At 46.7% G+C, this 25,223-nt stretch overlaps 5 protein-coding genes across 13 annotated transcripts in view; 1 reads left to right on the top strand and 4 right to left on the bottom strand.

The window, feature by feature from the left end:
- LOC113213003 (xaa-Pro dipeptidase) overlaps window positions 1-9,912 on the bottom strand; it is a 75,330-nt gene extending 65,418 nt beyond the window's left edge. Inside the window, exons 1-3 of one of the 2 annotated variants that reach the window (XM_052266357.1) lie at window positions 9,546-9,912; window positions 6,132-6,338; window positions 5,367-5,553 (exon numbers count right to left, since the gene is read on the bottom strand). In XM_052266357.1, coding sequence (XP_052122317.1) covers window positions 5,367-5,553; window positions 6,132-6,338; window positions 9,546-9,565 — 414 coding nt within the window. In that variant the 5' untranslated portion in view covers window positions 9,566-9,912. The remainder of the gene's footprint in view (window positions 1-5,366; window positions 5,554-6,131; window positions 6,339-9,545) is intronic. The other variant, XM_026431910.2, reaches the window with a different exon arrangement.
- Window positions 9,913-12,238: 2,326 nt separating this feature from the next.
- On the bottom strand, window positions 12,239-12,742 carry LOC127749191 (GSK-3-binding protein-like). The gene has a single exon (XM_052266367.1). The coding sequence runs from the start codon at window positions 12,740-12,742 to the stop codon at window positions 12,239-12,241; it is 504 nt and encodes a 167-aa protein (XP_052122327.1).
- Window positions 12,743-13,554: 812 nt separating this feature from the next.
- On the bottom strand, window positions 13,555-19,792 carry LOC113212932 (5'-nucleotidase domain-containing protein 3). 5 transcript variants are annotated; one of them, XM_052266359.1, is made up of 11 exons: window positions 19,557-19,792; window positions 19,138-19,313; window positions 18,839-19,063; window positions 18,203-18,211; window positions 17,432-17,566; window positions 17,172-17,329; window positions 16,900-17,086; window positions 16,641-16,781; window positions 16,403-16,557; window positions 15,765-15,972; window positions 13,723-13,845 (listed from the first exon to the last, which is right to left on the bottom strand). In XM_052266359.1, exons 1-10 carry the CDS (start codon window positions 19,711-19,713, stop codon window positions 15,768-15,770), a joined length of 1,548 nt encoding a protein of 515 aa, XP_052122319.1. In that variant the 5' UTR covers window positions 19,714-19,792; the 3' UTR covers window positions 13,723-13,845; window positions 15,765-15,767. The 5 variants fall into 5 exon arrangements, with proteins under 5 accessions (XP_052122318.1, XP_052122320.1, XP_052122319.1 ...); XM_026431812.2 differs by lacking the exon at window positions 13,723-13,845 and adding an exon at window positions 15,276-15,425 and having other exon boundaries at window positions 19,557-19,791; XM_052266358.1 differs by lacking the exon at window positions 15,765-15,972 and having other exon boundaries at window positions 13,555-13,845; window positions 19,557-19,791.
- A 138-nt stretch (window positions 19,793-19,930) lies between these two features.
- On the top strand, window positions 19,931-23,440 carry LOC113212923 (BRCA1-associated protein). The gene is made up of 11 exons (XM_026431803.2): window positions 19,931-20,143; window positions 20,364-20,636; window positions 20,721-20,880; window positions 20,955-21,144; window positions 21,229-21,482; window positions 21,589-21,732; window positions 21,814-21,961; window positions 22,035-22,160; window positions 22,252-22,356; window positions 22,447-22,602; window positions 22,819-23,440. The coding sequence occupies exons 1-11, from the start codon at window positions 20,074-20,076 to the stop codon at window positions 22,990-22,992; spliced, it is 1,800 nt and encodes a 599-aa protein (XP_026287588.1). The 5' UTR covers window positions 19,931-20,073; the 3' UTR covers window positions 22,993-23,440.
- LOC113212955 (D-2-hydroxyglutarate dehydrogenase, mitochondrial) overlaps window positions 23,437-25,223 on the bottom strand; it is a 27,880-nt gene continuing 26,093 nt past the window's right edge. For 2 of the 4 annotated variants that reach the window (XM_026431838.2, XM_026431846.2), the window contains 3 exons: window positions 24,808-25,094; window positions 24,445-24,616; window positions 23,437-23,820 (listed from right to left, as the gene is read on the bottom strand). In XM_026431838.2, the coding sequence (XP_026287623.1) occupies window positions 23,552-23,820; window positions 24,445-24,616; window positions 24,808-25,094 (728 nt within the window). In that variant the 3' untranslated portion in view covers window positions 23,437-23,551. Of the gene's footprint in view, window positions 23,821-23,959; window positions 24,129-24,444; window positions 24,617-24,807; window positions 25,095-25,223 lie in introns of those variants that run through there. The other 2 variants (XM_026431854.2, XM_026431861.2) reach the window with 2 other exon arrangements.

The raw sequence follows: 25,223 nt of genomic DNA, 5'->3' as shown, positions 1-25,223 counted from the left end.
GACGACTGAACCTGTCATGTTTGTTAAGATAGCGGCATCACTTTGTTGCGGACAGCGCACAGCGCCACAGCCCTCCCCACAGAATATATACTATAGGCAGACTGGGCTTCGCTGGGCTGGAGCTGAGCTGGCTAACGGGGAACTAGAACTTGATCAACGTCAATCGGCTTATCATAACTGGAACGTTAATCAGGTTAGTCGGCCATCTTTATGAAAACTGGAAACTTTTACCTTCGGGTAGAGACAGCCACAAGGGACTGTCTAAAAATTGCCAGTCGCAACCGAGGTCGAAACCCGCTACTAACTATCGAGAGGATATATGGAACACACACGCACACACACAGTGTCCCTCACAGACAGCAGAGTACTTGACAGGCCAAGAGTATAGCGGAGCACCGCCGCCGTGGCCGCCGTGGCCTGCGTGGGCGCCCCGCCGCCCGGAGTGAGGCGGTGGCCTGGCTCGGCGTGCCCACCTTTTCCGCTTAGACGGCAGAGCGCCCCGCCGTAACGCCAACGCAGCAGCAGCAGAGAAAAGCAAAGCGTCTCTCTGCTCTGCGTCGCCAGAGCCGCGCTGGCCCGGGCTCGGCTCGGGTCGCAGCACAAGGTGCAGCTGCGCCGCTGCAATACTGCCCCCTCCTCCCGCCGCAGCGCTTTCCTCTCGCGAAGTGCATGGTGTACTACCACGACGGCGCCCGCCGCCCGCACTGCCGCGACGAGGCCGTGGTGGTGGTAGTGGTGGTGGGATATGACACAAGGCGAGAGCTTTTCAAATTACCCGCCATACTTTCTCGCGGTGCAATTGCACCGCTCACTCGCACGCCGGCAAGGAGCCGCCGCTCGCTCGCTGCACTTAGGCCCGCGGAGAGAAACCGCGAGGCGAACAGGGGACACCGTGAGACATAACAGGAGTGAAATAACAACTCAACCGACCCGCCAGCGGCCTGCCCGGCGCCCGCCAAAAGCGTCGGTCACAAGGTTATAGAAATATTCTTTCGGTTCCGTACTACCCACGACCCACGGTCAACCCTCGGTATTACCGGAACCAGCAGACGTAAAAATATAAAAGCCGGCCCATTGAAAACTGCCATTTCATCATATGTACTTCTAATAAAGGCAAATTCACGCTTTCATGTGTGTATGTGTACGTCTGGCTTTACCGAGACATTTGGGCTCTTCGTGACTCGGACAGTTCTTCACTTTCCCGTCGAGATGACCGCGGGGGGAGGTGGACAACTTGGGGGCGGGGGCGGGCGCGCAGGCGGAGGTGGAGCCGTCGAGGGCACTGCACCGCGAGAGGGTGGTGGGTGAGCGGGCGGGGACCCGGGCGGGGGCAGCCCGGGCGAGAGAGTGCGGGCGTACCGTGTCGGGGACAGCGTCGTCGGATTCCAAGAGAAGGAGAGCGAGGGAGAGAGAGAGAGAGAGAGGGCGTTGAGGAGAGCTCTAGCGAGAGGGGGACCGAAACGAATAGCGCACACAAAGAGAATAAGAGAGACAGAAGCAGCAGGGAGGCGACAGACGTCCGGTCTCCTCGTTAGTTGGTTTAAGGAACGGGTTCGACCGTTCGACCGCGCTGAACGAACGCGCACAGCGGCCAGGGCAAAGTGGGAGGGGGGGGGGCGACCCACCCAGGCTCCCGCTCCCGCTCGCCCGGCCCCACTGTGGGAATAGGAAGCTTGCTCTACTGTTTACACGGGGAATTAGAGCACTTTAAAATAAGCTCTCCTCTTCCCCGTCATTAGAAGAGACGGATAGTGCAGCTGTTCTGTCCCCGGGAAGGGGGGGGGGCAGAACCCCCCCGGACCGACCGGCCGCAATGGCCGGGGACAATCTGCGGCGGCAGGCTGGTGTAGTAGTCATGAGCCCGCAGCGAGAGACGAGAGAACGGAGCTTAATTAAGTGTGGATGAGAAAGAATGTCTCGACACTCTCTCTCTCTCTCTCTCTCTCTCTCTCTCTCTCTCTCTCTCTCTCTCTGTCTCTGTCTCTCTCTCTCGCGACAGCCTCGGCATCGCGACGGTGTGTGAGGACTGCCAACTGGCGCTCCACGGCAGAGGCAGGAGGGCGCGAGCAAGGCCGGGATGGGCGGGGCGGGGAGCAGCACACCGGCGCGCCGCTGCAGCACCAACAACGGGGGGCTCGGTGACAACCGTCTTGTGGGGCTCCGCGGCGTGTCGGCGCGGCCCAGCGCGTCTATTCATAGGCAGAGGTGTGTGCGGGCGGGGACCCCGGGACCCGCTGCTGCTGCCGCTGCTGCAGGCAGGCCGGGTCAAGGAGTCCCCCCTCGGCCCCACCCGGGCGCAGGGCGGGCGAGCCGCAGTATCGAGCAGAAAGGGTCGATTCATTTCCCGTATCGATAGTGTCACCGCTGCGGTCCTGCGGTCTTGTTCCCCGCCGAGGAGGGCGTCGACGGCGTGGAGCAACGGCGGAAGGAAAGGGGGAAGGGGGACGCCGCCGCCACGCCCCGCCGCCGAGCACGACGTGCCCCGATAAAGGAGTATATTAGGAACGAGCTTTGTCCCCGTTGTACAGCGTGCGGCAGCGCCGGGGACGGGGGCGGGGGCGCGAGGGGGAAGGTCAGTGGCTGACGCGCTATGCCGACTGCCCCCGCCTCTTCCGCCCCCCAAACACCACCACACCATCACCTCGGCAGGGGGGGTGTGGACAGCACCGGCAGCACGCCGACGACGCAGGGGTGGCGGAGCCTAGAGTGCTCTAGGAGACTCGCGCACCCGCCATGTGCCTAGCGCGGGGTGCCAAGGAAAAGAAGTCGACGTATGCGGGCTTGCCCCCCCCCCCCCTCCTCCTCCAATGCAATAAGCCCGACGTGTACCGTCAGGCCCGGTACATACGTGCCAGACTAAAGCTATGTCATGCCCGACCAAGACCGGCCGGCCTCTCCTCATCCCACGGCAGATTTCCCCCGAACAGCGTCACAGACACTTTGGAACATTGCTGTGTCACGACGCGCGGCGCGGCTATAGTACGCCACTTGAGGGGAAACACACGACGGGACTGCGTGCGCCGGTCGATGGTGCAAGTTGTTCGGCAAAGGTGTTTAAGGGCCGCGGGATCCTGCCGCGACACCTGCTGAGCACCGCGCACCTGCCCAGCAGGCTGGCGGCCCCCACGGAGGGCCCCACGCACCCCGCGGCGGCGGCTCGACGACGGGACGGGGTGGTGGTGGTGTGGGTACCGCGCGTGGCCTTGAGTCGGCGGCGAGCTGGAGGATAGAGGCTCGTCGAGGGTGGCGGAGAGAGGAGGGGGGCTGACGGGGCGGCGGAGGAGGGGAGAGAGGAGAGGAGAGCTGCCCGTCTCGCATCCCTGTCTCCGGGCTTCGCGGCGGCGGCGGCGGGCCTCCGTGGGGGTGGTTCCGACATCCCACCCCGTGCGGCGGCGGCGGCGGCGGCGGCGGCGGCCGCGTCCCGTTAGAGGTGACTCCAAGGGCGCGGCGCCGCGGCCGCGTGTCCCAGGAGTACGGGTGCAGCAGTCGCCTCGTAACGCAACGCGCCCGAACCTTATACTACACACGAGCGCCAAATGAAAACAGCGAGGGCATTGCTCCGAAAATAAGGGGCCCGCGACGGGGGCACCTGCTGGGGGGCTCCTGCTGGGGCGGGGAACCCCGCGGCCCTGGCATCACCAATACCTACCCATATAACGTTCGTTGTGTTTCAATTCTGACGAAATCCTTTTTTTGCGACACGCGGACAGATATGGAGGGGGGTGGGGTCACGAGCGGGCACCCCGGCGGCGCGCCTCGCCGCGCGTGTTTACCAACACCGCCGACGCCGCCACGCAACGCCGCAGCCCCACGCCGCCCCGCGCCGCGCCCGCGCCACGTCAGGCGAGCCCGCGCCACGTCTCGCCATCGCCGCCACGCGGCCGCCGTCGGGCGCGGCTCGGCGCGGCCCGGGCCAGACCCGGACAGGAATACATATCGCTTTCACGCGGACGGACAGCCACGTGCTGCTCCTGCCTGGACAACGGCGCAAAAGTGACCGGCAGAAACCCACCGCACGCCGCCGCGCCGTCGCCGGCCTCTGGCATCCACCACAGGTCCTTCCAGGAGAACACGATCGCGCGGTCATGGCTTGGAAAACTACCCGCTCCAGGGAGCCTCCCGGTAGGATCTATCAGTCGCCAACCCACACAACACACACACACACACACACGCGCAGCGCGCGCCGCGCCCCCAAAAACCTAACCCGCCACGCCTCAGTTGAGCTCTGGAATGAATCGACGCAAACAACGGAACTGTTGACTGTGACTGAGTCACCTGATGGCAGCCGCGCGGTCGCACAAGTGGGGCGTGGCGGGCCGTGGGGGTGACCCCCCCCCCACTCTAACCCACGCAAACTGATAGCGACGATGAATGCTGCTGCTCCTACACGACGACGACGAGGAGGAGGAGGAGAAGGAGGGAACTTTCCACCGGCGAACACCAAACATAACAAACAAACACAACAAAGCCACAAGCCCATCCCACTAGAGTGCGGTGTTGGTGTGGCCCCAGGGGTTGCGGTGGCCGACGACGGGGAGCTTCCACGGCGCAGCGGCTCGCCGCCACTCCCCGCGGCCGCCTCGTGAGCTCCAGTCACGTGAGCACGTGGACCGCCCGCCCCTCAACTCGTGATCACACGCGTGCTGGAGCTGCGGTCGTCGCCAAAAATAGGAGGGGGAGAACACCACCCTCTATACTCGTGATGACACGTGTCCTCCTGGAGCTGGTCGTCGCCGAAAGCTCGCCAGGGAGAGCCCGCCCCACTTTGTGATCGCCGGTGATCGCACACGTGTCCTGCTGGAGCTGGTCGTCGCCGAAAGCACGCCATAGGGAGAGCCCCGCCCCCACCTCACGATTGCACACGTGTCCTGCTGGAGCTGGTCGTCGCCGAAAGCTCACCAGAGAGAGCCAGCCCCACTTCGTGATCGCACACGTGTCCTGCTGGAGCTGGTCGTCGCCGAAAGCTCGCCAGGGAGAGCCCCCTCCCCCACCCCCGACCTCTCCCTCACCACACACACAGTTAGCCGGCGCTCTCCCGCGCGAGCGCCGCGGCGGCCTTATAGGGAGAAAGGCCTCGCTGCCGTCGCGGCGCCCATGGCGGCCCAGGCCAGGGGCCCAGGCCATGCAGGGCGACAGCTGCGCATTGCCCACCGGCTGAGTCACGATTTCTCCTCCTCTGCTTACTCCTTCTCCTCGCCCGCCTCCTCTCTCCTCCCGGGTGGGGCAACGCCGGCCGGATGGCCGCGCGGCGCGGCAACTTCGCCGATGAGGAGGACGCCGGTTGTGGGCGCGGAGAACTGGGTGTGTGCGAACGTACTGTACCGCCCGGGCGTTGCACCCGCCGCGCAGCAGCGCGCATTGCTCACCTGCTTGAACTCGTTGTAGCTGACGTCCGTGCAGTAGAGCGGCACCTCGTCGCCGCCCTGCAGCAGCACCACGGCGCCGTCCGGGACGCGCGGCCGCAGCGCCTCGCACAAGCGGCGCCGGTTCAGCGCGAACAGCTCCATGGGCACGCGCAGCGTGTGCGGGCCCATAGAGTACCCGGGCGAGGACCTGCGGGGCAAAAAAACACAAAAGCGGCGATCAGTGTACAGCACCAAACAAAACAAATAACAAGCGGCTCGTTTTACTTTTTTGCACCTCATTTGTTTGCGACAATCACACAAAGGTGGTGAGGTGTATGCAACGAATTGGCAGGCCCCTAATACCCCACGGCCCGCCTGGTTGTGCAAATTGGAAAGAGAAGACTGTACACGTGAAAATGTGGCTGTGGCTAGAAACGTGGCGTCGCATGGCGTAGCGTGGCGTGGCGTGGCATGGCGTAGCGTGGCGTGGCGTGGCATAGCGAGGCGCCGGGAGATGGGAGCCCCGCGCCATCACGCGCTCCTGTGCTTGATAACCTGATTACCATCGTCGAGCCGGCCGGGGGCGACAAATTAGGGCCGACAATCTAAAGGCTGCGGCTGTTAAACAAGGCCCGTCGTACAGTATACCACACGTAGCGATGTGAGCCTCAAGTGCGTTGCATTTGATTTCGTGCGTTTGTTTTGTTTTGTTTTGCAGGCGGGATGAACGGGGGTTGGTTAGTAGTACAAGTAGTGGCTCACACGTTAGAGACAACCCTCCGTTACCTATGTCGCCGGAGGCCCCACACGGGCGGGGGTGAGGTGCACAGCGGCCCCCGCGGCGGCGGTCCTAGCCCGGTCAGCAGCACGGCCGCTCCCGCCACCGCCGCCCCCGGACGCGCCGCCCCCGGCCCTGTCCCGCCGCCGCCACTGCGCACTCCGCGCACCCACGACCGTCCAAATGTGCGCCGAACTCCCATGAGCAGTGCGCGCCTGTCGAACACACGCACACACACACATACAACAGACATAAAGACAGACAGACAAACAGACTTGTGTTACAAGTAGACAGACAGACAGACGGACGTGGGATAGTGTTTCCGCACGTTTGCAGCAGTACAGTCGCGCGTGAGCGGGCATGTTGTTGTGCGTGCCGCCCGGCGTATAGAGCGCCGCCGCCGCCGGTCTGAATTCATATTGCCATGCCACCGCACGGAAACGCGACTGCTCAATAAATGGGTCATGGAGAATCGCTCGCCTACGGCGGCGCAACGGCGGCGTGGCGTGGCGTGTATGGCAGCTGCCGCGTGGCGTCCACGTAACCCGGAGGTCCGTATTACAGCGATCTGGGCGGTGGAAGTCCCCGGCCCAACACATCATTAGGGGCGGTCCCGTGGGCAGCTGCGGCAGGACCACGCGTCCATCCGCGCGCTAGTCCGGCCCGCAGCTCAGCGGCGCGCCCCCAACGCCGGCCCCACTCGACGTCGCATAGCACCGCGAAGGTCTACGGCCGGAGGTAACCGGCGGCGGGCGCCGCGCCGGGCCACGCCGCCAAACAGCGCGAGCGCCAAGCGTCTCAGCCGCAGCCTCGGTGGCGGCGTCTGCTCTGCCGAGGGTACGCTCCTAGAGTACACTGCACAGACAGCACTATATGACTTGACTTCGAGAGATTTCGAGTGCAAATCATCCGCACGGGGTTCCTGTCAACTTTTGACAGAGAGTGTGTGCGTGCATCGACGTTCTGGCCCGTTCCGTTTGGGCAGCGCCTGTGCCACTTTCGGTAATCAATCCGCTGCAAGACACAGGCCCGTGCGGATCCCGGGTAATCCGGGGGTAAATCCAGGGGTAATCCGCCTGTTGTTCGGGGGTAATCTAGGGGCAATGCGAGTAACCCAGGGCAATTATCCGTCGTACTGTACACGAGATCTCGTTTTCCCCTCGAGTGTTGCTCGCCAGCTGTGCATCAGCCCCGTTGGCGAGCGGGCCCGGCCCGCCGCTGTGCGGTGCGCGCTTTCTCCGGCGTGATCGTCCTAGATGCCGCGGTCCGCAAGTCCCCTTCACCGTCCGGCCCGGCCGGCACGAGCCGCTATGGGCCTCGGGGGGCCGGGCTGACGGACCGGCTACCCGAGGCCGCCACTGCGTCACGGGGGTGCGGGGCACCCGCGGCCGGGGGACCGACGTCCCGTGGGCCACCCGCCACACGTCTAGAGGGTGTCGAGCCATGCGGCACACCCGGGGCTGATCTCAGCCGCACCCCAAAGACGCTCTCCCCGACGAGTATTCCCGTCGATCGGTCCCATTTTAACAACCCCTTTACCGTCCCCCGCCGCACCCCCTCCGCCTGGAAGTCAACACGGTGTCTGCACACGGCCTGGTCCCGCCCCTCCCCGCGGTGTTGCCATAGCGCCGTCGCCGCCACGGCCCGCGAGGAGAGGGGAGGGTACTGCTCGGTGCGACACGGAGCAGACGGCCCATACCTCGGCGCGTTCCAACGCAGGGCCACAAACAAACACTAAACAGGCGACGCGGCGCCCTAGTCGCTGCTGGTCCTCATGTCTGCCGGCCACACAGAGCCCCTGGAGGGTAGGCAACGGTTGGTCTGCAACGCAGACGTGTGTTGCGGGCGTGCCTACCTCCAGGCGGACCCGCACAAGCCGCCCGGGCGGCCGCCAGGTTCGGCCAAGCATCGGCCCCTTCGGCCGGCCCGAGCCCCAGGGGGGTAGGCAGCGGGCGGTCTGCAGCGCAGACGAGTGCTGCGGGCGTGCCTACCTGCAGGCGGCCCACCCAGGACCCAGGTCTGGCCGAGCGGCGTTATGTGATAGGGGACCGCGCCGCCGCGGTCTGATGAGCTAGCAATGGGCGCGGGCCGGGGCCGGGGCGTGGCGGGGTGTGGCGGGGCGTGGCGGGGCGTGGCAGGGCGTGGCGGGGCGTACCGGCGCCGACCTGTGCAAAAGGAGCAGCGGGGCGGGGCGGGGCGGGGTGCGGGGTGCGGTTGTTGAACCTCTTCCACTCCAGCGGAGTCGCAGTTAGCGCGGCCCACGGCCCACGGGTCTGCTTACGCCTGCTCTACCAAAGCGCCGAACGCGTTTTCTTGCCCCCACCACCACTCTCCGCGCCGCCGTTCCAAAGCGGCTCAGAGTGATGGTGCGCGGCGATCGTTCACGGAAAAATTTGGGTGGAACATCCCCAAAGGGCAGGCATGGCCCGGCCAGCCGGCCAGGCCCCGAAGTAGACCTGGAGCCCCTTTCACCCCCCCCCCTCCCCTCCCAGCCATCTCCACCACCACCACTGAAGCTGGGGTAAATAGGTTGGACTTTGAGTAGAATACATGCAAAAAAAATAAAAAAAAGAAACTAGCACTGATGTTAATTTTTAAAATTGTTTATGTGTAGCTACTGTTTTTATTTTATTTTTACTTTTTGCAACAGGACAGTTATTTTTAACTGCCCTTTTTTTGGTAGATTTTCACTATCATGTCTAATTTTTTTTGCCTAGTACAGAGTGAAGTGCGGATAGACAAGGATGGATTTCATCACAGATTTTGATAAAAATGTTAAATATTCTAAAACGTTCCATAAAGCATGTTTTATTTATAATAATTTGTTGTCAACCTTGTTCAATTCTAAATGTAACACTGTCATGCCACAGTATTACTAACTTCTCATAACTGTTCGGATAGAATGTTTGAACAACGTGCAAATTTACCTAGAAGTACTGACAATACTGACGTTTTCAGGTTCAATTCAGCTATAACATGACAAGACGAATACAAAACAGAAAAGGAACGACTGTGATGGGGGAAATTAAGTCAGTGATTGCACACGCCAAAAAAAGAAAATGGAATTGAATAAAAATCTGACTTACATTAATTAGCTTTTTGACTGATTACACTATGGCAACAAATAAAGGAAACGTCTTTCTGTGATTTACAACCATAAAACAAAAGGTACGTTTGCAACTTTGTAGTACAAAGGTAAAGCTGAAAATTGGCTTTACGACTGCAATCAAGTGATAGAACTGGCATTTGTACAAGTGGTGATTATTCAACGAATATGGACGTAAAAAAAGTGGAGGCATTCAGTTGAAGAAAACAAAAGAGAGGTTATGTCGCTCATAGTTTCCGAAAAAATATGTACAATCGAAGACAGATAAAAGAAGTTTGACAATTTTTTACAATGAATATAGCATGAAATTACTTACTGTGCTCCATTTGTAGACATTCTTAACGTGGACGAACTTAAAAGAGAAGAAAATGTACAACGGCGGGGAGTATGTGACAGTGCCGTGTTGTTGTCGGTGCGGTCAGCTGATCTCCGCGACTGGGGGTTGGCTACTGGCTGCTTCTGAGCCACCGCGCGCCTTTTTCAAAGCCGAGGGAGAAAGAGTAATTGGGCGATTTTGGTTCGGCTCTCGTCTAAATGGTAAAATTTTCCGTCGGGAGAGTAATTTTCCGTTCCAGTACTGAGCGCCGATAACGAACTGAGGCGGAAAGCCTTGGTTACTCACTGAACTGTCACACTCTACTATCGTTTCGGTGGACAGCCCTTCCTTCCCACGGTGCCTCAGAGATAATGAAAAGCCAGGGGCAGGCTGACACTACCCATGCAATCAGTGTTTTCCTCTCTTTCTTCCTCAACAGACTTTTATCCTTTTATCTCAGCTAGCAACAGCTACTTTTCATCACCTAGCTAATGATGCAAGCAGATGCAAGTGCAAGTGTCAGTCGGTCGATTAGGTGGAATTAAACCCAGTTTGTTTTAACCACCTCTTTCAAGTTTTCCTTGACCAGGTCAGTTTTGTCTTCTGGTGTCGGACCTATGGCAGGTGCACCTTCACGTGGACCACATAGTACTTCTTAGTTTCTAATATGGGAAACTTTTCCATCAAATTGACAAATTGCTTCCAATCTTGTTAAGGTGCAGGGATGTAAGGAGAATGATAAATACCTCATGTGTTAGATCTTTATCACATTTATTTTTTTTCTTTAGGTACTGGTACTGTGCTCAAAGACACATCATGCACTAAAACATGCATGTCAAAGAATATTATTCAATTAGAAGACAATACTTCAAAAAATCAAACTATAGAGAAAAAAAAGACAAAGACAACAGAACACCACACATGAGTTGAAACATGTTTTGCAGAAGAATTACAGATATTAAAAAATGAAAAATAAACAAATTTGGTATGGTATCTAGTAGCAATAAAAAAAAAAAAATCAACATTAAATCAAATCATCTACATAATCATGATACATGACAATATGAACAACAGATTATGTTCATGAAAATTAAGGAAAATTCATATTTCATTCAGTTCTATTAACAGAAATTAAGCGTAATTACAATTTATTCTGGCTAGAAACAATTCAAAGAAATTGGCATAACTAAAGAATAAAACAAGCTGAGTCTTCAGACAGATAGCAGTTTGAAATTTCAAAGATTAAGATAACAGTTAACTCATTAATTTAAGGTACATCAAGGAAATGCAAATAAGGAAACGGGGGGGAAAAAAAGCCTAACATCCACATCTTTTGAGCCGATTCCTTCAAGATTTTTTGTCAACTATCACACTGAAATCAAATTCTGAAATTAGAATATCAAGTTAGCTGTCTTGCTAGCACCAGCATGAATTGGACGGTCAGTTATTAACACTAAGCAACAACATATGGCCAGTTTGAATGCTCGACCATTCTTGTTCAACATTTGATTTCAGTTTGACTCCAATCCCCTAACCCACCAATTATTATTAAAAGGTACTGCCCTGTACAATTGGAAACAATCAAATTTTTTCTAACTAGTTTTTCCTTTATTAATTTTATCACCAGCCTATGTACATAAAAACTCATGCATTACGTAAAATTAAATATTCATCAATCACAATTGCACTACCAAGAGTGAAATGTTCAATACAGTTTGTGAGTGAACCATTTTAAAGCAGGGCATAAGTAGTTTTGGTAGATATGTAAAATGATTTTTTTTTGTACATAAAATTATGTTGCAAATGAGATCAATATCACTGTTACATACTACAGTTTCACCACTTCTACTGTTCAATACCAAGTTTAATTTTTTTCCTAAATCCCATATCACTAGAGCAACTCTTTGGGAAGGAATGCATGCCTTTCAGAGCATCTCGTCATGTAAACTTTACTTGAATCATAAGTAAATACAAAGCAGATCAGAATGCGAGAAATGCAAGGTGTATGATTCACCTTAAACAGGAAAGGTGACCTAGCCAAATAGAAATGGCAAAGGCTAGATATACAAGATCAACTACACCTGCATCTGCCGTAGAGGCTCACATTAAAAAGGGCAGGCATACACATATTGCTCCATTATCAAGGCCAAAGTATGTATCAAAAGTAACATAAAAACAAAACATACTTCACTAAATGCCATCATCTGCATGAGAAAAAAAATTTGCTGCAGTGATTGGCATTAGCAGTTATAATACTGCCTATTAGGATCAAACAGTTCTCAGATTGGTTTATATTTCCAACCCAGTTCAAAGATGATCTTTCACTAGTGAAATAATTTACATCTTGACTATGACTTGACAATAAATTAAACTGAAGACAATCCATGGTGGCAGAGCCCAGCCGAGCCCCACATTCACAGGTGTCAATTTGTTTACGTAATTAATATCCTAAACAACACAAGAAAAAATAATAGTTGTGTTGGGCCGCGTCAGAACGCAGAGGAGTGGCTCTTGAGTAATCCAATAATCAAATAATCCAATCAGCCCGGCGTAGCGAAGCACTGGATAGCACTGGACAGCACTGCATGTAGCACTCACTCGACACATCACCAAGCACGGCACAAGGAGTCGTCGGTCATCACAAGACTTGTAAGGAACTCAACCTTCACGCTACGAGCCTAAATACACTGAACTCACAGCTCGACATGGCACATTCGAATCGGACTCCTAGTGTCCTCATCGGAGTCGTAAAAATATCTTTGCTTGGGCGAAAGGCCCATACTAAGTCGCCGTACGGCCTCCTTTATAAGTCCACCGTCCCTCAGGAGCTCTTGCAACATTCCATAGGGATCGTCCGCCTCGGCGGACACCTTTGATGATTTCTTGCAAGAATGTCCACAACACAAGGTGCCGGCCTTGGAGCAGGCGTCACAGTTGGGGTCGCCCCAACTCCGGCTTCTGCTCGGAATCCGGTAGGGCGATGGCCGAGACGACTTGTGCAGCACGGAGAAGGCGGGCCGCGACTTGAGCCCTCCCGAGGAGAGCCTCAGGTTCTCCTTTATCTCGGACACGAGCTCCTCCATGTCGCGGGCGAAGAAGTCCGGCTGGGCAGTGGCCGAAGCCCGAGCCAAGGTGCCCGTGGTGGCCGTTGTGGGCGAGGCTGCCGAAAGCACGCAGGTCTCCTCGATGCTAGGCATCGCGTTGCTACTCGTTTCCACTTCGGCGACGCTTGATAGAATACTTCTCGAGCAGGTTTCAATTGCAAACAGAGAAATAAGACTTGAGCGAAAAATTTGCGGTGAAAAAGAGGTCAGCTCTCGCCAGTTACTCGCTCTATAATGAATGGACCGACGGCACTGCTGTGTTGTTGTTTTCCTCCGCTCCGCTCGCTCCGCTCCCTGCCTACCGCTGCCCTGTACAACGCACGGCTGCCGCGACTGAAAATAGTACATGTCAACAAACGGCTGCTCAGCCGTGATCACCGGGACCTAATGAAATTTACATTCTTGTTCTGGCACGGCATCCATTTATTCAATCACAATTTAACCGATTTTGGGCGTCATCTTGCCGCATAAATGATGTAAACACCAAATGTGGAACAGCCATAGCATGGCGCCTGGCGCATGATTACACGAACAAAAAAATAGTTCGTCACGTGACGTCACATGGCCAGAACATTCGGGCCAACGGTTGGTCCGGATGGCGAGAGTGGGGGTAGGAGGAAGTGGGAGGGGAGAGAGGTGAACCAGATGAAGAGAGGTGGGAGAGGAGAGGGAGAGGATGTAAACAAAACAACCCAATAACAATGTACCGCGAAGGCAGTAAACAGTGGGAGAAAAATGTGGATTTGGAGAATCACTGAAAGCTGTAATCTCCAAAGTGTGATTCCTGCTGAAAGGGCATTTCTTTCAGTTTAAAAAAAAAATCATAGTGAAAGAACTTTACAATTACCTTAATTTTAATAGATGCTTGGGAAAATGGAATGCAAGAAATAAAAAAAGGCTACCCATAAAACAAGTTTAACAATTTTTTAATAAATTTTCAACAGTTTCAGCAGTATTGGTGTGATGCTGCCTAGTTGATTCACAAAATTCACATACAATACACAGTATTATAATCGTGAGGCATTACATTCAGACGGGGATAAAACAAATGGTCAGAAGAATAATTTAACAAATTTGTCAGATCGGCAGTATAAATATCAGAAAGTCTATGCAGTTTTCGAAAAAAATATGAGGAGTTGTTGCCAGACCGAAAAACTGATCCAAATTGGTGGTTGAATGCCCTCTTCACAGACATCCTAAAAGAACAGAAAGTACAAAAATAAAATTCTCACTTTAGTACACCTCCTGTTTCAAAGAACCACTAAATTGATTCCAAGAAAAATTATAATAACTCATTGCATGAAAATCATTCTGTAGTTGAGCACAAAATTATAATGTACACACAGTTTGGGAAAATCCTCAGAGGCTTGAGCTGCTCTAGATCTAAATTCTAAGCTAATGTTCCTGCCCCACACATAAAATAGCCTTGAACTGAACATATTGTCTTCAATCACAGAAGTGTGTAACCACCGACAAGCAAAATAGCATTTACGAACTACAGTTATAGAATAGTATGTTTCATCACTATCAAAGCTTCCAAGTAATTAAGCAGAAATTTCATTAGCTCTGCTGGCAAAGTACACAACATAAGCACACACACATACAACACTTAGAAAGACTGGAATTGACAGACAAAACAGACAAAAAGTGAACTTCAGAGTAAACCAGGCCCTTTCAATATAATAAAAACTTTCAAAATCTTTAAAATTATGGCACAAATTTAATTCCTTACATTGAAATATAATATGCACAGTAATAATAAATAAATAAATAAGACCAGAATACACAGCCGGTTCTGAAATACCATGAAAGAAGACCACTGCCAACAACAAAAATCCGTTTCAATATTTAAACTAAAAGAAAAAACAATTATCTAAATTTCAAAAGACACATGATAGCCACAAACTTATTTCTTTGAGATTTGAAGAACAGAACGAAACTAGAAACAGATTTTTGGAAACTAATCACCAGCACAAATGATGGTTCACAATTCCACAATATTTCCTTAGTAGCAAACAATTACAGAGAGGTTTATTTAAAGCATGTCTTCTTAAAATTGTACTATCAATCCAATCACAAGAAAAAGTCTTGGTAAATTTGATCATAGTTTACTCACTACTTGTGAAAACATCAGATCCTAAGATGCTTAACCTTAACAGAACTAGTCATATGAATTTACCTGCTCTTTCAAGGTCCAACACAACATAGCATAATATTCCATTTATTTCAATAGCCTCACACTTTTCAGGAACCCACTACAAATCCCTTTCTCTAAATAAAATTGTTAACTACTGAAAGGAACACATCAGGTTGAGCATGTAATACTGATTCATATTCTAATCAGGCTCTCATTTGTGATACATCAGAGTATACATACTTCTCTCATGATATACTAACAACAAGAAGAGACATACACTGATAAAATGGTACCTCACTTGATAATACTTCACCACAACATAGCCAATTATTTTTCTACATAGGAATCAAAATTTACAAGGAAAAATAGTTATAGTCTATCTTTATCTTTTCAGCCTAACTAACATTCTCTCATCAAATTCAATAACACTACAACTACACAAAGTATGATGCATATTCATGCGGCATCACACCACGTCTCGGATAGAAGGTATGATCAGTCGAGTACTGTAGTAGATTAGTTATTTTGGCAGTGTATATATCCGCAAAGCGAAAGAGTCGTCGGGAGAAATAGGTCGGATTGTTGAAGGTCCGGAAAACTGAACCAAATTGTGGATTGAACACTTTCTTGATTTCCAACCTAGAAAGTATAAACAGTTCAATTATTAAATGTTAAATATATTAGACAAAATTACAATTTCTAGAACTCTAGACAAGCAAAACTACAGGATTAAGAAAAAAGACCCTTACGTAGCAACAGTCTCGGCTCACCAGAAAGAAAGTGACTATTCGCACCAGGGTGCAACAAGAAAATCTACTCTAATCCAAAGAGAAGAAACGACCCTCAAGTCAAAAACATATCATGCACACTTCCCGAACAATACAAAGAGCAAAAGCCTTTACAATATTAAGTGTTTCAGTAAAAAGAAAGAAGTGGATAAATTCTTAGGTTTTAAAAGTACTGTTCAGAAGAGCATACCTCCTACATGAAGTATGACCAGTACTCATGAGGCATTACACCGCGCCGAGGAAAAAAGGTGTGCTCTGATGAATAGTGCAGTAGGTTTGTCACGTGAGCCGTATAGATGTCCGCAAATCGGAAAAGGCGCCGTGAAAAATATGAAGGATTGTTGTATGTTCGAAATACGGATCCGAACTGAGGATTGAAGACCTCCTTCGTTTGTTGCCTGGAAATAGGTTTTGTGCAGTTGAAATTTTTGTGTTTTTAAATAATTCCTCTTTTTTTTAAGCCTTAGTATAGGTTACAAAACTGCAAAGATATTCAAATGAAGAGCTCCTGAGGGCCCAGGTTAGATTGAATTCCATGATTCAGTTTCAAGAGAATGAAATGGTAGTGCGTGGTTTAGAATGGTTTCTTGTCAGAGGAAACCCCACAATGATTCCCAAATGCTACATTCTGGCTTAGAAAACACATCTTGCAACACCCATGCAAAATCCCTCCATCACCATGCATATGAACCACCACACAGAAGATCACAACAATTTGACACAAAGAAAAACAAACCGATGCCATATTTGTGAAGAGGTAGTTTTTGTTTAGTTCCTATGCAACTTAAACATCAATTCAGGTGTGCAGTTCATGCAACAGACTCTTACCTGAGCCGATCCCTCTCCTCAATCCACTTATCTAAAACATTTTTAGCCATAGGATTGTCTTCAATTTCTTGGTGATCTTCAATCAGCATTGTTAACATTTGAAGCCAATTGCAGTTTAGCTTAAACTCATCATTATTTAATGTTTGTATCTCATGCTAAAAAAGAAATTGGGCGCACAGTTTAAATTATTTTTAGTACAAAAAATGGCTAAGCACATCTCTGAAAGAGTCATACATACAGAGAGCTCATGAACAATTGCACCTGTTCGCCAACCATGTTCTAAAGTGACATCAGCAAGGTCAGTGTACGGATGGTCCCCAAAGTAAAGCACTTGCTTTCCTTGCCAACCTGTAATAGCTTCTAATTGCTTTAGTGTACCCTAAAAAAGAAATATAAAGAAGTATTATGCAGAAGAAAACAAGAAATTTAGAGAAACTAGACATTGGTTAATGCATGCACATCTCCCAAAATCAAAATGAAAACAATTCCGCATTTACCTCACAATAGATTTTTCCTCTTTCCAATTTTGTGACACGGTCCCACAAATGAACACCAGTTTCTGTGTCAAACATTCGAATTGGTCTGGATTCATCAGTAAAAAAGCGGGGTTTGCGAGCTTGTACAATGACAACTTCAAAATGATCAATCCAGTCATCGCCAACCAAAAGCGTCATCCCTGCATTTCTAGTAACACCAAACAATAAAATAAAAAATCAGCACAAAGTACTTTTTGTAACCAAACCAACCTGGTCTTCAAAATGTTACCCACACAAAGTTGTAAGGACTATTAGTAATAAGAAATAGTTTCTTTCCATTGTTTTTCAGCTGTTCAAACAGTTTACGGATGTCTGGATTCAGTTCTAAATACTCTGATACATTGGCCTGCACCAATCTATGCATTATTGGATGACAATTTTGAACAGAGGTCTGTAAAGATAAGTTTAGAAAAGAAAATATAAGATCACTCATGTTTTCTTCATATTTTGAAAATTAATTCAAAGAGAACTACATTGATACAACACATCTTACCTTAACATCTGAGAACAATATTTCAGGATGAAAATCTATTTGATGCCTTTGAAAGTAATCTAACACATTACAAAGTAAACTCATTTCAGGTACTGAGAAGAGATCAGCTAATTGGACCATCTTGCTGCTTGCATCCTGAAATAAACAAAGAGGCAGGATGTTTATGAAAATGTGGTATAAAAGGGGCAGCTCACGTCACCCCCTACTTTCCTATTTCTACACGCAATTTGTACTTTCCAAGGGAAAAATTAGTTCAGATATCAATTAAAAAAAAATAAAACAAAGCACTGACTTTCTATTTTTTAGGGCCCATTTGCAAGGGAGAGTAGCAAGTTATACATGTTGAAGCAGTAGGGAAATGCAAATGACAAATTAAAATTTCAACAAGTGTCATGAACATTTAGTTTAAATATTATATCACTTGAAAGAAAGCTTTAAGGATACACATAAGCTGGAAATTTGACTTATCCAGATTTGGCAACCATACATCGAAACTGTTCAGATGACAGATGTCCATTTTATTTACATTGAAATCTGATCTTAGAAAAGCAAATAAAATTAAATTCATAATTATTACAGCACCTATTCAATCACATGAAAAAAATAATCAGCAAATGAAAAGTTTTAAACTACTGAGGTCGTTTTCCACACATTAACTACACACCATTAATAAATTATTTTAGTGCAACATGACATGACATAGGCTTTCCATGCCGCGCACACTTGTGCCATGCAAGAGAAAACAAGAGCATGCACTCCAGTACGACTTACTTTCTTATTCTGTATGAGTTTGAAGGGGTAAAGAGAGGGAAAGAGAGAAATACAAAATTACAAATAAGACCACCGACTAGCAGGGGTAATTTCAGATTCAAATTTCTTTCCAAAAAATTGAAAGGTGACACATGCCATTCTTTACACTGTTGAGCTTTGATAATAAATCAAAACAACCTGTTCACAAGGTTTCGATTAAGTTCGCAGGTTGGAAGTGAGAAATTTGGGACAAAATCTGGGAATCTATCATCAGGACCAAATACAGAATCCACCAACAGACTTTAACAGGTAGCATTATGTTTTTAAAAAAAAAGTTACGAGAGAGTTAAGAGAAAGTATAAATCAAAAAATTATATTCGGACATTCCCCGGTGACCTCCGACGATTTGGACTTTTACCGGCGAATGTCCGACATTCACCGGCCACCGGACATTCGCCTTAACATATATATATTAGTTTGTATCTTATGGAAAATAATAAAGTAGACAATTAAATTACTTTGCAATACTTCATTCATGTAGGCTCTTGGGCTTTACTGTACCGAGGTGTCAGTAACTTCAAGTGATTTTTCTGAGCCAAAATTTTGCTTCAAGAGTTTGATCAGAGAGAATTAGGAAATGGAAATGAAGGAACTTACCACTCCACCTCGAGCGCTTTCAACATACGCCAATGGTATTGTCCTGCTTTTGTACAACTTCATGACGTCCTCATCAGAAAGAGCTGTCAGACCTCTATAGACTGAACCCAATTGAATTTGAAGAAATGAGTCAAGCTTAAGGAGCAATCCTTTGCTGACATCATAATGTAATCCCCGGACAGCAAATCCAGGCTGGTATTCGAGCTCTCTAATCCCCTCAGGATACTGTAGGTGAAATAACCAGTTGATAAAAATATGAAGGAACTAAGCAATGAGTGCCAATAACATTTTACACTCACTTTGAGTTTGTCCACAAGACGATCACGGCCCAAATTGTAGAGGAGGAAGTCCATACTTGGTTTGTAGCAAGCCAACGTGTAGTCATAGTCAAAGCCATAGACGCGCACCTCTCTTAGGTCTAATTCATTGCACGCAAATACACCTTTAATGTTAACATCATGAGGCAGCTTCTTTCCTAAAAAGAAACAGGAATTATTTTCAAAATTGCACAAAGAATACAATAGATCAGTTTTTGCAAATCTTGTTGGCACACAGTACAGTATAAATGGGGAAAATATTGGTTACAAGAATTGACAGTCACAAACAAGTAGCATGAGAGAACAATCGAAAACAAAATTATATATTATGATAAAAATCATTTATATTTTGTCAATTATTTGACCTTTAGGGAAACCCCTTCAATCAGTAGGTAACATACCCAGCAAAGTTTTGTGAGCCTTCGTGTATGCATCGTTCATTCGTTCGGCGACTGAAATGTACGTTCGAATAACATTACAAAGAAGAACAGGACGTGCCTTTTCAATGGCATTGTAAATACGGTAAGGGGAATTACGCCCCAGAGTAGCTTGAAACATCCTGAAAAACGTTTATAACCTAAAAATTATTTCGACATGCATGTACACAACAACTGTACGACGCTGGTCAATGAATTTAATTGTCATCAAATCATGTTCTATGTTATGACTCCTTGTTACATTAGAAAAGAAAATTTTTATTTGCAATATTTTAATTATTTAAGAAATAAAGTACAATACGCTGAAAAATAAATGCTTGACATTTTTTGGTGTCTCAACTGGATCACGGCAAGCAAACATGTCTGCTATTTCATGACAGACAGCTGCGCCTAGTCGTCGAATCAAATGTCAAACAGTAGTTATGCGGGAGTTATTTAACTTTAGCATCATCCTAATTAATTATTTCAATTGTATCTGGTGATGTCTATAGCTGTGTCATTGTGTGTTATCCATATCGAATTGGGTGACGAGACAAATTTGTCAACTAAAGGTACGTCTTCTGAGATTGTGGGTTATGTTTTGTTTTGGGTATGTATTTTGGCAGCAGCCTAATGCCTAAGTCTCACTACTTGTTGAAGTTCACGTTACAGTTAATTTTATGCCCCTATTTCGTAGACAGATATTTTTTTACTCACATCCTCTTTGGAACGATTTTTTTGAGTTGTTTCGATAATATTGTGCAATGTTGTTCTCAAATTTTCTTTGTGTAGGTGCTCTTGGCGCCATGGCCGCCAAAAACATTGAACTTAATGCTCGTCGCGGTCGACGAGAAATGCGTGACATCACAGTTGAGACTTATTCTCGTACTGGAGTAAAGCCTACACCAGTTCTTCCCAAATCATCTGCTTGGGAAACTGGACAGACGGCTATAACTCTCTTCCCATCGGCTCCAGCTAATGATGATACACCCAGTTTTCCGCTTGCCAAACCCAATGACTCAATTGGTAAACAATCACTTGCTAGTCAATCCTCAGTATCGGAGGGTAATTATATTGTTAATTGACGTCTTATACAGTTAAAATAATTTTATGAAAGTTGGTTGAAAAAAAAGATTTTGGCTGTTACAGATGATATTCCACCTTCAAGGCGATCTGTGGATTTAGACGAAGCTGATCCCATGCTGCGAGGTGAACGTGACAGAGAAAGAGACCCGTCACTTATAAATTTTGTGTCAGGGAACCCCTTTGTTGAGGTCACCAAAGGCATCCTTCATTTATACAAAGAAGAGTAGGTTTACAATTTTAGTGAATTATGGTAAAAATAAATGGCTTACACAAGAAATTAATGGTGGTTGGTTTCAGCTCTTTAACAGACATGGAAAGTGCTTCACAATTGAGCCAAACTGTCTGTCTTCTGGCAGTACCAGCTACAATGACATGTCACGATCTGCTAACATTTACTGCTGCATGCCATGCAGGCATACAGCATGTTCGTGTTTTAAGAGATGGTACACCTAATCAGTACATGGTTCTTATCACCTTTCGTACCCAGGTAATTATTCCTCTATAATATGAGTGGGTGTTAAAGAAAAATTATTGTCACTTATCACTATGGTCATGGTCACTACATTGACAGCAAGCTGCAGCAGAATTTTACAAGTCATACAATGGTGTTCCATACAACACCCTTGAGCCAGATGTTTGCTGCCATCTGGTATTTGTATCAAAAGTTGAGTTAGTTAGGGAAGATGTTCCACCACCCCACCATACTGAACTTCCCACATGCCCAGTGTGCTTAGAACGGATGGATGAGTCTGTGGATGGAATTCTCACAATCCTTTGTAATCATGCTTTCCACACAAGCTGCCTGGCTAAGTGGGGTGACACTAGGTGAGGCAACAAGATTTTGTATATGCTAAATATTTTTTAAAATGTGCAATTGTTTTGGAACTTTTTGAATATGAATTAATTCTGTTCTTCTTTCTTTTTGTTTCAGCTGCCCAGTCTGTCGATATGTTCAGACTCCTGAACTAGTAGCTGACAATAGGTGTTTGGAATGCCATTCTGCCGAACAGCTATGGATATGTCTTATTTGTGGTCATGTGGGATGTGGGCGTTATGTGAAGGGCCATGCTTATGAGTAAGTTACTGTTTCATTTTTCTCAATGCAATGCATCAATTTTTTGGAAAATTCTGTTTTAAGTGAAGATATTTTTTTCAGTCACTATGATGAAACTAAGCATTGCTATTCAATGCAACTTGGAAGTAATCGAGTTTGGGATTATGTTGGGGACAATTTTGTTCATCGCCTACTGCAAAATAAAGGTGATGGAAAGCTTGTGGAAGGAAGTGCTCCTGGGAAACAAGATGTAAGTATTGTAATTTACTAATTACAAGTTTTGTTAAAATATTTTTCAATTCTTTAATTATCTATTATTGCAGGTTTCTGATGAGAAACTAGATTCAGTTCAGTTAGAATTCACATACATGCTGACATCTCAGTTAGATTCCCAACGCATGTATTTTGAAGAACAACTTGTTCGCCTAGATCAGCAAACTTCAGCTGAGGTGGGTCTACTCTACTTCTTCTCCGAATATCAATATTTTTGTATCTCTGATCAATCAATATGTTCATGCATCCTGGCCTTTATGATTGTAGCGCACTGAACTTAAGGAAGAAGTTCAACAGCTCAGAGAAGAAAATAAGGTGTTGCAAAGCAAAGTGTCATCACTCACTAAAGAAAAGCAAATGGTTGAGAAAAAGGTAATTTTATTATTATTTATATTATTTACTCTTTTTCATTACCTTAAATTTCTGTAAAACTGAAAGTTGTAACCTCAATGCAATTATCAGTTGCAGCAATTTTCGGAACGATTAGGTTCCACCCAAAAAGAGTTGCAGGAAGAAAAACAACTAAGTGGCGCATTAACTCAAAATCAAGGAGGATGGCAAAAGAAATTCACAGCCTTAGAAAGTCAGTTCCATCAATATCAAACTGAAAAAGATAAGGTAAGGATGTCACCAAGAATATCTTGTGTAGGTACTTTTGTTATATGTATGTTAAGGTGAGAGCTAGAATTAACTGACTAAACTCAAAATTGATGAGCCCATTTTGGGAGTCAAGCCCAAGCAAAATTGGTTATACCTATAATTACAGAATCACCTAGCTCACATAACATGTTTATTCCATCTCTAACCAGTATTCTTCTTGTATGCTTTTTGCAGGAAATAAGTGAATTAAAGGAACAACTCCGGGATGTGATGTTTTTCTTAGAGGCTCAGAAACAAATTTCAGAAAGTGCAGATCGTGATGAAATAGCCGGTGGGCGAGTGACTATTGGTGAAGGTCCTCAGACTTCCACATCAAAGTCTTCAAGACGAGGCAAAAAGCAAAGATAGATGATTAAAAAAAAATAATTGCAAAATCTGAAACTTTTTGTAATGTGTGAAACCACTCTGTCTGCTATTGATTATTAAGCACATACGTTACTTCCTTCTACCCTGTTGTGTAGTTAATTAGATTATCAGAAAAACAAAGGTTTATTAAGTGATTCAACTTCTACATTAGCTTTTTGTTTTGAGTCTGTGGAATGTTTTCCCATATCTATCTATATATATTAAGTCAAGTGTTTAACAGCCATTTAATAATACTAGATGGTAGGTAACCAAAACAATACAAATCATATATTCATCTTGATTTTTTACAGTTGGCTGTGATGTGTGTGTGTGGTGTTTATTCCTGTCTATTTTCTTACTTTTCAGTACATTGCGATTGTGCATTAATTATATTAAGCCCTTGTTGTTTTTTTTAAAGATCTTCAAGTTTAAATAAAAGTAGTAAAATATGCTTCACTGAGCTTTATTAAATTTTTATTAAAATAATTTTACACAAATATTAAAAGATTCTTAAGACTGGAATGATTTACATCCAACATAATAATAGCAATCTTCGGAACTGTCAATTAGTAATTGGCAATTCAGGCAGAACTTTGTAAGGGTTGAGAATACCATTAGGATCCATCACTTTCTTCATTTGGTGCATCAATTCAATTGCTCGGGTGGATTTGGAGAAATGAACTGCATCTCTCTTCTTAAATCCAATTCCATGCTCAGCACTGACACTTCCACCAACTTTAGCAGTCCATTCATAAATGAAAGGTTCAATGCTTTGGAGTATTTCTTTACTGTATGCCTTAGAGGTCACATTGAGATGAATATTACCATCACCTGTCACAAGTGCAAATATGGATGTTAGGATAGATGTGACACACAGATAACTTAAAACTGTGAAGCATACACAAGGAACAAAAGTACGGAACATGAATGTCAAAAGAACTGAAATTTACAAAAGCACCAAATTACATACCAATATGCCCATAACCACAGACACGCAAAACTGGCAAGTGACCCAGATGATGGCGGAGTACTTCTACACAAGAATAAAAGTCCTCATGCGGTAGTGAAATATCATATTTGTAACAGTAGCCATCTTTTGCCAACCCTGAGGTAATGTTCTCACGTAACTCCCATAAATTCTACAAAAGAAGGTAGTATTGGAATGATAAGCAGCGCATATTGCCAAACCCTCTATTCAACAACTAGCCGGATTCTATAAAGAATCCAAATCTTTCTCACTAACACATTGAATGTGGGCTATTTTTTGTGCAGATGATTTAACATGGGAGCATGACTAAGTGGTCATGCCAGCCGCACTCAATGTGTTATTATTACACAAATTAACACTGTAAAAAGCAATTTTCACAAAAGCCCATTGATAAAGCATACCCAATCCAAAATTTCACACATAATGAAGACATTGAGTTTGAAACACTGAAATAAATAAGTTCATACCAAGATGTCCAAAACCACTAACTCGAACGACATTTGAAAAGTTCTTCAAATGGTCCCTCAAGTCTGGTACAATTGAATAGAAGTCTTTAACGCCTAGAGATAAGTCATATGTGTTCAAGAACCCATCTCTAAGGAGCCCCTCACCTAGCCTTTCACGTAGCTCAAAAATTTGCTGAAATTATGGGATTTTTCTGTTAGTTGAAAGGGGATTAAAGGTGACCCATAACACTCAAATAAAATGTGAGACTACCACACATTTAAAGCGTTTTCTGTAATTTTCATGTGGGGTAGTCTCACAGGTTTTGTTTATTGGCGAATATATAATAAGAAATGTTAAACAAAAATTGCAGGAGCATGTGTTACCTTGATACGAGATGGTTCACTCGCCTGTGTTCCATCAATAATCATATTTTTATCTAATGCATGCTCAAGAAACTGAGCCAATTTTTCCTCATCATGTGTACTGTTGCTGCCAGATGTTTCAATGAGTAAGTAAAATGGACAGTCCTTGATAGGAACACGAAGCTTTAAATTATCCTCAACAGCCTGCAAAGATTCACGATCCATCATCTCACAAGAAGACAGAATTTCACCAAGATCTCTTTTACTAGTCTTCAGTGTTTCCAGCACTTTTTCATAACTTTCCAGGCCTATAAAAAAAAAAAATTAACTCAATAAAGATGTCACCAAGAATATCTTGTGTAGGTACTTTTGTTATATGTATGTTAAGGTGAGAGCTAGAATTAACTGACTAAACTCAAAATTGATGAGCCCATTTT

The sequence above is a fragment of the Frankliniella occidentalis genome, unplaced genomic scaffold (genome assembly GCF_000697945.3).
Source record: "Frankliniella occidentalis isolate FOCC.00 unplaced genomic scaffold, Focc_3.1 Scaffold38, whole genome shotgun sequence".
In the NCBI taxonomy this organism is placed as follows: domain Eukaryota; kingdom Metazoa; phylum Arthropoda; class Insecta; order Thysanoptera; family Thripidae; genus Frankliniella; species Frankliniella occidentalis.
Note: the sequence above shows the minus strand (reverse complement) of the source record. Positions and strands in the feature narration are given on the sequence as shown.